The sequence below is a fragment of the Mauremys reevesii genome, linkage group 10, assembly GCF_016161935.1.
Source record: "Mauremys reevesii isolate NIE-2019 linkage group 10, ASM1616193v1, whole genome shotgun sequence".
Taxonomy (NCBI): domain Eukaryota; kingdom Metazoa; phylum Chordata; order Testudines; family Geoemydidae; genus Mauremys; species Mauremys reevesii.
Genome location: NC_052632.1, coordinates 56,261,715 through 56,277,626, shown reverse-complemented (window position 1 = coordinate 56,277,626; position 15,912 = coordinate 56,261,715). Strand labels below are relative to the sequence as shown.

The 15,912-nt window shown below is 46.9% G+C and overlaps 1 protein-coding gene across 9 annotated transcripts in view; it reads right to left on the bottom strand.

The window, feature by feature from the left end:
* SEC14L5 (SEC14 like lipid binding 5) overlaps positions 1–15,912 on the bottom strand; it is a 59,396-nt gene that overhangs the window by 6,382 nt on the left and 37,102 nt on the right. For 7 of the 9 annotated variants that reach the window (XR_005585345.1, XR_005585343.1, XR_005585344.1 and 4 more), the window contains 9 exons: positions 15,231–15,343; positions 12,828–12,857; positions 7,799–7,988; positions 6,987–7,075; positions 5,630–5,700; positions 4,700–4,871; positions 3,803–3,937; positions 2,312–2,449; positions 1,216–1,461 (listed from right to left, as the gene is read on the bottom strand). Coding sequence is in view for 5 of the 9 variants with exons in the window: in XM_039490885.1 (XP_039346819.1) it covers positions 1,216–1,461; positions 2,312–2,449; positions 3,803–3,937; positions 4,700–4,871; positions 5,630–5,700; positions 6,987–7,075; positions 7,799–7,988; positions 12,828–12,857; positions 15,231–15,343 (1,184 nt within the window). In the remaining 4 variants the exon portion in view is untranslated. The remainder of the gene's footprint in view (positions 1–1,215; positions 1,462–2,311; positions 2,450–3,802; positions 3,938–4,699; positions 4,872–5,629; positions 5,701–6,986; positions 7,076–7,798; positions 7,989–12,827; positions 12,858–15,230; positions 15,344–15,912) is intronic. The other 2 variants (XR_005585346.1, XM_039490888.1) reach the window with 2 other exon arrangements.

Here is a 15,912-nt window from a genome sequence, read left to right as displayed (position 1 = left end):
TGAGCATGTAACATGAGAACCCAAGAGGGGGGTTGGAAGCCAGGTAACACCTCTGCCCTGGAAACTGGACAAAGGACACAAAGGCTGGGGGAGGAGCTGGGGGGAGGCTGAATGAGAGGCTGGAGGGAGTTTCAGTTTGGAGCTGACTGGGAAATGGAGAGGGGCACTCCGATGGGGCTTGGGTTTCCCAATGGGGTTGTGGCCTCCCTGGGGCCCCCAGACGGACCTAACTAAAGGGGGTCCTGTTGTCTGTACTGGCAAGACCTGTTTTGGACTGTGTTCCTGTTGTCTAAATAAACCTTCTGTTTTACTGGCTGGTTGAGAGTCATGGTGAATCTCAGGAAGCCGGGGCGGGGGTGGGGGGGAAAGGGTGGGAGCAGGGCCTTCTCTTCCCCCACCCCGTGATGCAAAACAAAAAGTTAACTAACATCAAACTAGTGAAACCAATGTACACATCACCCAGGTAACATTATGGGCCTGAGCCAAAGCCCATGAATTCAGTTGGCTTTTGATCATGACCTATTGCTTACAAGTCTCCAACAGAGCACTGCGACATTGGCAGACCAAATGCAAGCTCATGCCAAGGCCCCAGGCCTCACTGAAGACTAACAAATGCATAGCTGGAAACCAGTCTGGCTTCCCTGTGTGTTAGTAGAGTTAAAATAGATATTAGAGTTATGAGAATGTGTTTAGAATTTATGGAATGCTTGCAGGATGCTGCATGTATTAATCCTACGAGAATAGTGTAGCTGAAGTCGACGTATCTTACGTCGACTTACTTCGCGTCCTTGCAGCGCGGGATCGATGGCCACCGCTCCCCCGTCAACTCCACTTCCGCCTCTCGCCCTGGTGAAGTTCCAGAGTCGACGGGGAGCGCGTTCGGGGATCGATCACTACCCGCCGATCCAGCAGGTAGTGTAGACATACCTTAAGTCAGGTACTGCCATGCTATGCACTTCCTTAGGGAGTCTAGTTCATATGCAGAGAGCTGTGAAAAGAGCCTCTATTCCCTTGCAGTGGAGGATTTCCAGTCCCCATTGTTTGGGGTATTTTTAACCATGGGATTCTGGAATTTGTTAAAGTTTTGCAGAAAAACGTCAATGAAAACTGCTACTGCCTGCTCAACAGTCACATATATCCTCCACTACCAGGTTCTAAACATTACACTGGTTTAACATAGCTGTTTAGAGGTCAAGAGGTGGCAGGACATCCAACCTGGATGCTCTCTCCTTCCCGGCACACCAGCGGAGACTCCATGCGGCTATAATCCACCCCCAGAACCCAGCTCTTATCGATTAGCTGCACGTTGTCCCCAGCAGTCGAAGCACTTGATGATGTGGCCTCTTTGCGACTGGTCTCGGGCGCTCGCTTGGAGTGAAAGAGGCAGAACACCACATCTCCCTTCAGGATGTCAAAGTCCCACGTGATCACAGACTCACCCTCCAGGATTTCCACAACGATCTAAACAAGCAGCAAAACAAGCAGGTTTTATGGGCTTGGTCTTCAGGTGAGATCCAACATCCTCCTACCTTCCCATCGCACACAAATCTGTCTAGCTCCTATAGTCTTAGAATCCATTACTGCTGCAATTCTCAGCTCCCCAGGGGGTCATGAGCTGATCCCAGATTTCACTGCTGTGGATCTGCTCAGCCACTTTCACCACAACCTTCTCCTGCATCAGCAGCGCCTTACAAAGTATCGTGCCAGTTCCCGTGGTACCCCTCTCAAGCACAATTGGCACCAAAGCAAAGGTTTCTGGGGCTCAACTGTGGACAGCTTTAGAACGGCTAATTGTGGGGTTCCAACTGGCTGTTGCATAGGGAAATCGAACAGCCTGAGTCAGAATGAGCCATCGTCCATGGTTAGAAATGGGTGCAAAGGATTCCTCTCCCCAACTTTGTCCTTTCTGATTACACCTGAATATTCCCAGCTCACGTTCTCTTCTCCCACAAGATCAGAGGCATGATAAATAATGGACACAAGGATATTGGTGGGGAAGCCAATGGAGTCTATTTCTCCAGAAAAAGGAGGAAGGTGCTACAGTGGGTACACAGACAAGTTACACCAGAGACTAGAGAAACTGCTTCCTGACCCTCAAATTACTGTTCTTAACTGCCACACACCTCTGAAATGCTGGCTGTGTTATCTCAGCCATCCCCTGCCGAGCACTGTGCTGCTGGAACATGTCCAGCACTTACATGCTGGGATCCCTTCACTGCTCTATCCCAGCCTTCCCAAGAACAAATCTACAGCTCAGCCCCTTGGAATCGCCTCCCTGCCTTCCCCAGAACAGCACAAGGTTGGTCTGTACCTCGTGGGGAGCCCCTTTAAGAACATTTGCAGAGTGGTAGATGGTTTCTGTCCATAGTCGGATGTGATCAGAGTTCTCCGGTTCTTCATCTGTTTGATAAAGTGACTTGGGGACGAGTCCACCCTCAGGGACGTTGCACTGTAAGAACCAGAGAGAGACAGACATCTGTACTGGGACGTCTACTGAAACTAACATTTATGGTAATATCTAGATACCCCTAATATACCCAGTTACCTATTATGAAACATCAGATCCTCAGCTGGTGTAAAACGTCATAGCTCCATTGGCTTTACACCAGTAGGATCTGGCCCCTGCTCTTTGTGACCATCAGTTAGGTTGGGACTCCGATTCAGAGTGTTCTTGTCTTTAAGAGACAGTGTTACAACATGTAATATTATTTGAAATTTTACCATGATGTGTCAGTGAAGAGCCCTGGCTTAATTTTAAATGCTCCAAGCAGAGTCCGGAATCCAACCATTGCACCATGGTGCTAGCACCACACAGCCCGAAAGCAAAACATTGACGAGAAATAAGTGACACTCATCATTGTATTTTCATTGTCTGAAGGGGGTGTGACCTGGTGAGCAGCATAAATGATGAAAAGTAAATTAAGGTCTTTTTCATTATTTCAATTTAATATAATTTATTGAGAAGCTTCTGGGCAACCTACAAGAAGAACACAAGTGCCCGCACAATATTCCATGAAGTTAACAAGGTTCAAAGAAAGTGGCTTCAGTGGCTGATATCAAAAATATGAAAACAACAGTTCTAATATTTTAAAGCTCAGACTAAAGGCACATTACCTGTAATGCATGAATTATGCATAAACCCCCCAAAAAATCAAATCGAGAGTCTTATACACATGATGTGTTGGTTTATTTTTTTTAGTCTGGTCGTGTCCCTTTAATCATCTCCCTAATCCAATAGGCACTAAAGTAGCTGGGCCAGATATTTTTAGACCTGTGCTAATCTGGATGCCCTTTGACAACTGAAGCAGTGGAGTCATATTTTGATGCTATGTCATGGGATTGGGACATGATCACCGATCTCTAGCCTGTGGCTCAACCCATCCTTTCAGGTATTTATTTTTTTTAAGCAAGATGAAGACAGAGACCCGAATAACCCAAGGAAAACCACACTGACTTGAGGAAGAACTCTCGACGGCCAAGGACCAAAGTTCTGTTCTTCCATAACATTCAAGGTCAACGCAGTCATAAGAGCAGAAGGGTAAGAATATCTAAACGCATCTCCCTCATAAAAGGCTTCCTCAGCAAAATGCCACCTGTCCAAAGGTGAGCTCAGAGGCAAGGATAATCTCAGCACCCAGCATCATGGGTCCCCAGTCCGGTGTGGGCCTTCGGGCACTACCAGTCTAGAAAGGTAACTACTCCAAGGGAAGGAGTGGAAGGACTAAGGGAGTTGGGAAGGGAGAGGCCCCCAGGAAGACAGTGTACCTCAGATTCATCTTACACAAAAGTAAGGGAAACTCACCATACATTCTCCTCCAAGGAAATCTGGAATCACGTCTTTGTCCAGATAGTCTACAAGCCCTCCAGGACCCTGGTAGTTATTGCCGCTGTAGATGAGGAACTTCTGCCTGGTGTTTTCATTGATGAAGGGACTAACCTGAAATACAGTTGGACAGAAGGTGATGTTCTTATGGCATGGACTGTAATGGGAGAGGATATTGCACCACATTCCAGAAACCCTCCTAGCACCATGGACTGGAGTCCACAGGGAAGTGGATGGCCCTGAACCAGAATAGGCTATACACAGAAATATTTCCATTCTCTCACAGGGTTCCCCCACCATCCCCCCACGTTAGATAAAACTAGAAGTCACCTCCCCATTCTCAACACTATTCCAGAACTGCATTGGTCTTTGTCAGTTCTGTGGCCTATACACTCAGCAGGCCCTAGCCAGGGTCACATTCGTTACTTTATTCTCCAGTGCTCTCTCGAGTGGGATTTAAAAGCAGTTTATCTTTGCCACTCAAACCTGTGCCAACCGCAGCTTTTTATTGGCACCACTCTTGCATATTGGTATGAGAGAGAGTCCCAAGAGCTAGCCTGTCGGTTGGTGGTAATGCAGCACAGCACCATGTGAGAGCTCAGAGTGTAGATCCCAAACTCTGGTCAGCGCTGGCAGGATGGCAGAGGCTAAAAGTGATGTGAAAGCAACATATATTGCTCTGTGGCAGTACTATGGCTAATTCCAGAGCTCTGCCAATGAGCAGTGTCTAGCTCTCCTCAGTCCAATGACAGATTGCCTGAGAGCTTTTTCCTCCATAACCCTCCAATGATGCAGAACATTTCCAGGCCTAGAAGTTTTAGCCACTTGTGGCACTGGCCCAGTTCTCACTGTCTGTACTGTAAGGATTTCATTTACCAGAGTCCACAGCACAGGGAAAACCCGTGGTGCTCGCACGATCAGTAGCCTCCCCAGTGTCTCAGGGTAATTGTCCTCTACAACCTCAATTATCCGAAGGAGCGCCTTAACTCCAGGCCGCCACAAGTGACGCATGTTCAGCCCTTCCAAATCTACCAGACACGTCCAGGATCTGAAATGCACAGAAGAATTGGAGAGGTCCCTGCTGCGCTGCAATATCCCCATTCGTCACCAACACAGCACCTGCCCAGCCAGCACAAATAAGAGTTGCTCAAAAATCTTTTATCTTACACTTTCTATTAAACCTAGGGGTGACTGGCAGTACCAGTGGAGCAACAACTACTCCCCACCATATGAGCAGCAGATGGCTGGAGTCCAAAGGTATTTTCAGTGCACAGAATGCATTCCTCCTCCCAGGGAGGGCAACGCTTCGAGGTGGTTAAGGGTGCTCAGGCCCTTGAGCGAATGGCTCTTTTAGATCCACCAAGACACAATCTGGGCACTACTGTCATGGCACTAAAGAGTTATTTTGCATTAGTTAAAAACCTGATGCTGTGTAAACGGAGCCAGAACTACAGGCTTCAAGCAGCTGGATTGGGATCACCAAGGCATCAGGTAGAAGATCCACCTGGAATGTGGCAGAAAAGCTGGACAATGTGATTGGGGACAAATAGCCTTGTTTTCCTTCATATCAAGTTGTACATTTCATCTAGTCTAAGTCCAGTACATATGGTACCACAGACACCCCTGCCTTGGCTAGAGTAGGGATTGATGCAAACAAAATACTCCTGTCTGTGGCTTGGGCCTAAGAATTCCAGTTACTTATTTCAGTAAAATCCCAGATATCTTAAACACTTTCTCTGAAATGTTACTTCCACCTCGCTGGCTCACACCATACCAGGGCCTTAACACAGTTAAATGCATACTAACGTGATGGGACGGCCAAACAGATTGGTGTTTTCCTCACACCTCTTTTGTCCCTGCTCGTTAATGGACAAAACCTGAAATATACGAGAGAGAAAGAGCACGCACAGACTGTGGGTTACCTTGGCAACACACCCAAAGAAGAGACCCCCATCTCCTATTCCACCATGGGGGAACACTGAGGAAATCACACGAACAGGGAGCTGGAGCCAAAACAGCCTATTATGATAAAAGGGACACACCAGCCATGTTACGTGTACACAGAACAAGAAACGAGATTTCTGGAAAGGTTCTCTCTGCTGAAAAATCAGTTCTACCGAGTTTACAAGGCCTGTGTGTTGAAGACCCCAAGGCCCTGTGTACCAGATTCTCAAACCCAGCTATGGGTGCTTTGCATCATTTGGGTAATGTAAGGGCCACAATCCAGCTGCAAATCACCAAAAGAGAATTGCCCTGGCATCAGAGAACTTCCTGCTGCTGCATTTGCACCATGGCTGGGCCTTGCCCCACTTTGGACTGGAGAGTACGTTGGGGGTTGGGAGGAGCTATACCGCTATGCATGCCACTAAAGACCCTACACGAGAGGAGTAATATAGAGCTGCCTGGTAGCATGGGGGCTGAGGAGGCATTCCGAAACAGGAGTCAGAACTGATTCCCCAACCATGCTCCCCTCTCTCTCCTGCACTGAGAAGAGCTCGGATGCTGGAGAGGAGACCAGCTGCTGCTCTTTGTTCAAAGGTAATGGCAAAGTAAGCATGTGCTGTAGTGGGAACTGTGCCAATAGACATCAAGGTCGGGCTCTGTGCTTGAGCTGGCACGCTAAAAACAGCAGTGTAGCCAGGATAGCATGGGCAGTGACTCATGCTAGCTACCCAAGCATGTACCTGCCTGGACCCCCTGGGTACGTATTAAAGCAGCTAATCCAAGCCATGGCTACACTGCTATTTTTGGCAAGCTGACTTGAGCAGAACTAGGTTAGGTACATCTACACGAGCTGGGAATCCATTGTAGATGCACCTTAGTGCTCATTTAGATAAACCCTAATAGCCACTGTATCAACCAGGTGCCAGGTTCCGTGATGGCCTAACTGTTGAAGATAATGAAGAATTTGCCTCTAAATTTGTATCTGGTAAGATGCGGCCATATAGTGCCCCTGTACTGCATGCTGAACCTTATTGCCATCAACATTTGATGAGATACACAAGGCCAACTGATATATGGTATTAGAACCAATTTCTTCATCTGCTAGTCAAGTGGATCCCTTCTTCCCATGTGGGCCTGCTGCTGTGATTTGCACATCATCTAAATCTCTCAGAGAAACTGTAGCAGCTGAAGTTATATAGGTAATAAAAGCATCCCTTACGTGTCGCAGGAGCGACTCTTCTCCCAGGGCCTTCACCAAACCTTTTGTGTCCATCTGACCGAGGCGGAGGATGTAGAGGGGGCGGCCATCTTCAAAGCAAAGAACAAACAAAAAAGTTAGAGGGAGAACACAAGTTGTAAGCCCGCAAACGTGGGATCCTGCAAAGAACCTGGAAACTCTGCTGAAGAAAAGTAGCATTCAAATGGCCAATCTAACCGCAGCTTCTTGTTAGTAATAAATAGGCCAGGTGCCTGGGAGATGGAATAGCCTGGTGGGGGCTGGGGGGAAATGAGCTATAGATTCTCTTTTATTCATGCCACAGATCAACATTGGCCTAAGATGGTTAGGTGTCTGATGGTCTTAATCCAGTCTTCAGTGGGAAGGTGATGATATCACAACAGCCTTGCCAGCAGCTCAGAGAGAGGCTGTCGGTTGAATTGGATGGTGTCTGACCTACTCATCTCCTTAGGGGGCAGACCCTTCCAAGAAGGGATGGAGCACTTGGGTAGGAGAAGCTTCCACTGTAAACAGAGTTGCTTACCTATAAGCGGGACATTTTCTTAAAAATTCAAAGGGAAAAAAAATGGTGCCCAAAGCATATTCCTATCAAGGGGAGCTTTAGGCCAGCCAGATTCAGCCTCATCTGCATGTACAAAAACAAAGATTGCTTTGACAAAAATCAGTACATTCATATGTATTAGGAAATGTATCCATGCTAGGATGCTTCACCATGCTACGGTGTAACCTGCCAGCCCAGCTGTCTGCACAGAGCCATAGGTCATTGCACTGGTGGTGCAGATGCACCGTCCTACCTTTGTCCTGGTAATGCCACCCTCCGGTGTAGTACTCCTCCAGCAGGGATGGGGGTCTCCAGGTCTGCAAGATGTAATCCACCTGGTACTGCTTGCGCCAAGTCAGCGACTGGCAGAGCATCTCGCGAGCCTTGTCAATGTTGAAATCGCGAGCCCTCAGGAATCGAAGGATATGCTCATCTTTGGGGATCTGAGAGACAGAGGAGATGCACTCATCCCAAAGAACTTGGACTGCACCGCTGCCAGCACTCCCCTCCCACAAACACCAATGAGATGCAAAGAAGCTTCTAGCTCCTCACAGGCATGGAGAAGGACTGAAGTTTAATTTTCTTTCCTCCTGCTAAGTCCATTTGGTCTGCTCCAGCTAATTCAGGACTCTAGGGAAATGACAAACCCAGCTCCCCTCCAGAGATAGAGCCCTCCCACCTACCTGGGCCTATACATGCGATGCATATTCACTCTGGAAACACTGCAAGCCAGTGCGTTGAATAGACAGCTGGGAACTGCAGTGAACTCTGTTAGCCAGAGTCTCCCAGAACATTCCCCCACCAGCTGAGACAGACCACCTGCAAATCCTGCCCAAAAGTAACAAAGCTGCAATGTTCCTTCCCCAGAGAGCAGGGTGAGCCCAAGAGAGACAGGAAAGCCACACAACACCATGCAAAGGGTGAAAAGCATCTTTGTTCAACATGCTAGCCTACAGGAAGGCTACTGTGCTAGCCCTACGGAGACTGGTCACAGCTGGGCTGTCTATAAATAGACCACCAGACACCCTCCGAAGGCTCCCTTCAGCTGGAACACTACACAGCTCACACTCTTGTGCAGGCTTTTATCTGCTGAACCTTCACCCTGGCCTTGTCCGAGTAGGTCAGTCCCTCTCCTTTGTCCATGACAGCCCCCTTCATGACATTAAAGTGTAACCCCCCCCGCCCATTATCCCCTCTCGTACCTGACCACGTGGCCCACCACAAGCTTTCAGCTAATCACACCAGCCTCAAATGTTCGTCCACTTCTCCCACCAACACTTCTGTGCTTTGTCCCTTCTGCATGGGGCACTAGGGTGACCAGATGTCCCGATTTTATAGGGACAGTCCCAATTTTGGTGGCTTTTTCATATATAGGCACCTATTAACCCGCACCCCTGTCCTGGTGTTTTACACTTGCTATCTGGTCACCTTATGGGGCACCCTCCAGGATAGCAAGTACTTTCTGACTTCCTTCAAATCCCTTGAGATTCACTTCTACCTTGAAGCCCAAGATAAAATTGCCAGCTACTAACGGGGTAGGCAGTTGGCCAGCAGCAATGATCATTAATAAATCCCAAACAAAGCTAAATTTGACTTGAAATTGCAAGTTGTGCATACGGCTAATCTGCAACTACATCTTCCAATCTCCTCCTCGCCCCATTGCCTCAGTTTAAGCTCGTGTTGCATCTCATCTTCATTCAGACTATAAACTCTTCAAAGCGGGGGCAGTCTCTTCCTATGCATTGCTACGGCATTTAGCGTAATAGGGCCATGGTCTCAGGTGGGCTGCCTGCACCATACTGTAACACAAACGATACATGTGTTCAGGGCGGAAAGCTCTCTTATCAGCTTACTGACATGCAAATGAAAATAGAAAGAAGGGCTGGAAGCAAAGCAACCAGGAATTTCAGGCCTGGAGCAATCTCAGTTACACATACCGATATGAAGCTGCAATAGACACACTTAGGGCTTGTCTACATAGTGCATTAGTCTGCACTACAAAGGTGTCAATTCTAGCACACACTCATAAGCTGCACACTAGCTGGCCTGTGTGGACCCTGCTGGCATGCACTAAAAGTTCCTTAGTGCATCTGAATGTAGTCCCGTTTCAAACAGTCCTACACAACGCGCACTAGGGAACTTTTAATAGAGTCCACGTGGGCCAGTTAGCGTGCAACATGCTGGTGCAAATTAGAATTTGTACCCCTCTACTGTGGACTAATGCACCATGTAGACAAGCCCTAAGAACAGATTCAGTGGAGAGAAAGCAGATAAGTTTGTAGGTAGCTTAGATGCACACCTGGGGCAAATTGTTTCTAACCAATTTTTTGCAAACATCGCATTTGTACATGTTGCCTATGAGGGGCGGGGAGAAGGAGAGGGGAGGATGGACATGTTTCCATGTCGGAGCTCAACATTTTATTTAATAAAAACGCTGGCAATAACTTGCCTGAATCACACTAATATGGAAACAGCTGGGTTTTTTATAGCAGAGTTTGAACACACAACTTCAGTGCTGAGAGGAAGCCGCTATCCACAGGGCTACTCAGGTTGGTTCAAACTAGAGCTGTCAAGTGATTAAAAGAGTGAACCACGATTAATGGCACTGTTAAACAATAATAGAATACCATTTATATTTTGGATGTTTTCTACATTTTCAAATATACTGATTTCAATTACAATACAGAATACAGAGTGTACAGTGCTCACTTTTTTTTATTACAAATATTTGCACTGTAAAAAAAAAAAGTATTTTTCAATTCACCTAATAGAAGTACTGTAGTGCATCTCTATCATGGAAGTTGAACTTACTAATGTAGAATTATGTACAAAAAATAGCTGCATTCAAAAATAAAAATGTAAAACTTCAGAGCCTACAAGTCCAATTAGTCCTATTTCTTCTTCAGCCAATCACTCAAACAAGTTTGTTTACATTTGCAGATGATAAAGCTGCCCGCTTCTTGTTCACAATGTTACATGAAAGTGAGAACCGGTGTTCGCATGGCACTGTTGTAGTCGGCATTGCAAGATATTTACATGCCAGATGTGCTAAAGATTAATATGTCCCTTCATGTTTCAGCCACCATTCCAGAGGACCTGCATCCATGCTGATGATGGGTTCTGCTTGATAACGACCCAAAGCAGTGTGGACCAATGCATGTTTATTTTAATCAGATGCCACCAGCAGAAGGTTGATTTTCTTTTTTGGTGGTTCAGGTTCTGTAGTTCCTGCATCGGAGTGTTGCTCTTTTAAGACTTCTGAAAACATGCTCCACACCTCGTCCCTCTCAGATTTTGGAAGGCACTTCAGAGTCTATAACCTTGGGTAGAGTGCTATAGCTATCTTTTAGAAATCTCACATCGGTACCTTCTTTGCGTTTTGTCAAATCTACAGTGAAAGTGTTCTTAAAATGAACAATGTTATAGTAGTCTCGGATGATGACTCATCTAACATGAAATATATGTCAGACTGAGGGTAAAACAGAACCGGAGACATACAATTCTCCCCCAAGGAGTTCAGTCACAGATGTAAATAACTCATTTTTTTAAACGAGCATTATCAGCATGGAAGCATGTCCTCTGGAATGGTGGCTGAAGCATATGATTGTTTAGCATATCTGCCACGTAAATAACTTGCAATGCTAGCTACAAAAGTCCCAGGCGAACGCCTGTTCTCATTTTATGGCGACATTGTAAATCAGCAGCGGGCAACATTATCTCCCATAAATGTAAACAAACTTGTTTGTCTGAGCAATTGGCTGAAAAAGGAGGAGGACTGAGTGGACTTCTAGGCTCTAAAGTTTTGCATTGTTTTGTGTTTGAGTGCAGTTACGTAGGGGAAAAAAAATCTATATTTGTAAGTTGCACTTTCAGGATAAGGAGATTGCACTACAATACTTGTATGAGGTGAATTGAAAAACACTATTTCTTTTGTTTATCATTTTTACAGTGCAAACATTTGCAATAAAAATATAAAGTGAGCACTGTACACTTTGTATTCTGTGTTGTAACTGAAATCAATATATTTGAAAATATAGAAAATATTGCTTAGCAGTGTTATTAAAACGGTGATTAATCACGATTATTTTTTTTAGTTAATAGTGTGAGTTAACTGTGATGAATTGACAACACTAGTTCAAACCCTTACAGAAATAATCAAACATAACATCCAGGGGAGCCCTTTGAGTCTCTGTCAAGAGAATCCCCACACTGTGGTTATTACATAAAGTTTTGCCATTTTCAAGTGTCATGTTGCTCCAGGTTACAACAAACTCTTCATGGCTGATCACATAAATAAATCAAGTGCCGACTTACTACATAGATAAAGCAAGAGCTTACTTACTACGCCAGAGGAAAGTCTGTCAGAAAGCCTAGATATGGGCAGTGGTACAGTTCTTAATACAGCAATGCACGGGGACGAGTGAGCACTTACATTTGGGTCAGAGGCAGAGCTTTGAGAGGATGAGGTGGTATTGTTATACAGAGAATCAAGTTCAAAGGCTAAGTTAGCAGAATGGATTTTGACTCAAGGGACTGCATTTGGCTGGATGGGTGAGAGAATTCCAGAGGCAGTAATTTCCATAAGCAGGAAAATGAAGATGCTCCTGTAGTTCATTATTGGTGTACTAATACCTGTTGCTTTAACAGCAACACACAGACCATTGCTTACAGCTCTGTGTAGGAATCTGCAGTTTTTGCATCATTCACGGTCTCCAGTTCCATAGCTTGAAGGCCAGCCAGAGAAGACTTTATTCAGCAAAGCACTTGACTGCTGCTGTGGAAGGAGCAGAGAATGGACACTGCAGCTGGACAATGGGAGTGTTTCATTTAAAAACAAACACCCAAAGGGGCAAGCTCCCACGAACAGAGATCTGCAATGAGCCTCTGAAGAGGCGACAGGGATGTATTTACCCTGGAACTAAAAAAAGTCACAGTAAGAGATCAGCCGCCTCAGAGCGAGTTCAAATGGTCTAGGACAAGCGTCTGACTCTGTACCCGCCTGATAAGCTGTTTATACTTCTACAAAGCAGACAAGGAAGCAATAAATGAGGTCTGCCAGTACCATCCACTCTGCTTACAAAGGGCATGGGGAATACACAAAACCTATGAGACGTGCACAAAGCTACCTACAGCTGTCACTAAGGCAGAGTCAATTTCACCCTATTAGTGGATCCAGCACAGCAAACGCCTGCCAAGAAGAGCGCATGTGTACACACACATACACACACACACACACCCCTAGGGGCAACTCTTTCACATTGCTCACATGCTCCAGATTTTACCTTTTCCGGCTTCCATTCCCCAGCCTCTGACTACAAGAAAAAACAAAAACAGGCATTTACACTGTGCTTTCCAGCTCAAAACCTGGGTCCTGACCCATCACAAATGTGGCTCCCCGTCACTCTCTCAGCGAAGGATGGCTCGGGCAGGCTGTCTGACAGCTGGCACATTAGATACAGGAGTCAATGCGGTTTTGCTGGATGGACTGCAGAAGACGTGTCAAGCCAAAGCAGTTACCCCAGTCCCGCTCCCAGCTGTAAAGCAGCATGCACAGAAGCCAGCTGTAGCACTGTACGTGAACTCTCTTTTCTTTTGGAAGGTCAGGAGAAATCTCTTTGCCAGGTCTCCCTGCCTCTCAGAAGTGCTTACCAATGGAGCAGGCAGTCATTACCTCAGATGCCTTGTTCAACCCCACCTAACCACCACAGCTCTGCACACTCCCCCTCTCCCCTGCTCTGGTCATGGACTGTGAGTGTTAGTTAATCAGGGTAAGGGAATGAGAAGGAGAGCGGGTTGGAGCCTATCTGGGGACCTTCAGGAAGGCCTTGCTTTTTGTTCCCCACCCACCCTCATAACCTATCCTGTAGGCCTCATGGGACTATTGGCTGCGGGTGAGGCAGGACAAAACGGGCAGCTCTGTTCACAGCTCAGTCCTACTCCTAAGGAGCCAAATCAAGGGCTGCAGTTAGTAATGAGGCTCCCCTGCCTCCCTGCTCCCCAGGAACACAGCACACTATTTTCCAGCCCCCTAAATCCCCAGTAAGGATGGGAGGGGAGGGACCCAAAACCGGAGTAATAAGATTTGAACATGTCCCTCCACTCTTGCATTTCACAGTGCTGAGCCTGGACGTCAGTTCTGCTGGCACAAGGTTTTTTTGGGTTTGTGCATCAGACCCAACCAGGGACTCAGCACTGCTAACATCAAGCAGTCAGGCACAATTCCTCCACGCAAGCGTTTGACACTGCACAGCACAGCCCTGGCTGGGCATCTCCATCCAGAAATGCCAGCAGGCTTTGCTCTTCTGGGCATGTCTGGAAGGGGAGAATACAAACCATGCACCCTCCCCAGCCTTTCAACCCACAGCCATCGGTAGTGTCCCACTAAACACAAGGCTGAATTCTTCCCCAGTGTAACAGTGCTCTAATCAATGGAGGAGCGGCAGGGATACATTTGTCTCACAATCTCCAATACGGCCTGTGGGAGCCAAACGCAACATGGGATCAGCACCCAACTGCTGTGGTCAACTCTGGCTGCACTTGCAAATCATTCTACTCTGACCCCCACCAGGTACTTACTCTTCGGTTCGAGTGTGGTCTATTCCCATGAGTTCAGACAGACACACCCTGCCCCTCAATATGGAAGTTTCTGCATCAAGTTTGAAATATAGAATTTTCATAAAAAATAGATTTAAACAAAATTCCTCCCAAAATTAAAGCAGCCTCTAGGCAAGTTGGCTTATGAAGCCCACCTGGAAAAGGACTAGATAAAAGCTAAGTGTTATCACCCACCACTCTAGTGAGCAATGTCTGCCAAAAGCCTTGGGATGTGTGTAGGTTTTCAACTGATCCACACAGTGTGACTAGCAGGTTCTCTCACCCTACCCCACAGACACAGCAAGCTAGACTTTGAAGGGAAGCAGGACCACTTGATAAATACTACAAGGGGTCGACTTAAACCACAGAGAAATCACACATTTTTCATGGGTTGGTCACAGCATAAATATCAAATTTCGTAGCTATATTATACATCCACGAAATTTGCTATTTATGCCATGACCAACCCACATAAAATTTTCTCCACCGCGCTTCTCAAACTGGGGGCCCTGATTCAAAAGGGTCACCTGGGACACCTGGCATTGGCCACTGTCAGAATACAGGATACTGGGCTAGATGGACCTTTGGTCTGACCAAGTATGGCCATTCTTATGTTCTTAAGGGGGTCACAAGCCTATTAGGAGGTCACAGTATTGTCACCCTTACTTTCCACTGCTGCTGGCAGTGGCACTGCCTGAAGCTGGGAGAGCAGCAGCTGCTTCCCAGGCACCCAGCTCTGAAGGCAGCACCACCAGCAGCAGAGAAGAAAGGATGGCATGGTATTCTGTACTGCCGCTGGCAGCAGCAATAAGATTCACCTAAAGCTTATCAGGAAATAGCTGTCTTAACACAGCACTCCACAATCAATTAAGCCTCAGCACGTGAGTTATTCACAGTCCTATTTTTATATGGGGAAACTGAGGCACCGAGCAGTCATTTGCCCTAGACCACACTGCCAATCAGCAGCAGAGCTGGGGTTAGAACCCAGGGGTTCCTGGATCCTAGTTACATAATCAAGCCGCTAAGCAAAGCTGCCTCCGAGAGGCCATCAGTTCTCTGGAGATCTCCCTTCTTTTCTCCAGGCTGCCTACCTTGCCTTTGTGCATTTCCTGCAGCCACTGACGGAGTCGGATCAGGCAGCTTTCCTGCATAGGAGTCAGCTGCCCCAGGTACCGTTCAATGTACTCAGCGTCCAGTTTGTCAGCTGGAGAGGGAAGAAAAACAGCAACTCAGGGGAGAAATCACCCTAGTATAAGTGGAGGATCTGGGGAATTGTACAGTTATTGCCATACACTAACACACACACACGCAATTTCCACTGGGAATTTTCAAACACTCTCGGCCTCCTTCATCAACAATCTGCCTGGCTTTTGTCTGGGAAGGGCTGGAGAGCATCCCAAGGAGTCCATGGGAGATATTTTGATTACAATTAGGGCGTGGGGACTGAGTCAGTAATTCTGGATGTCTAGGGCATCACAGCAGGGTAGGCCACCCGGTACTCAATGGTGCCAATATGCCTTCTAATTCCTGCCTCCATCCCAAAGCTGCCCTGATCTCTGGCTGAGGTTTTCAAAGGTGCTTCAGGGAGTTAGGCACCCACCTCCTGAAATTTCAATGGGTTCTGGGCACCTACCTACCTTGGGCTCTTTTGGAACTCCCACTCCACTATATTCCTACAGCAAGAGGGGACAGCGGCCAGTCTGGAAGCTGCTGAAATGCTATTCCATGGATAGCCACCAGGGGGAAAGAGTGAATAACTTTAGTGGCTCCTCT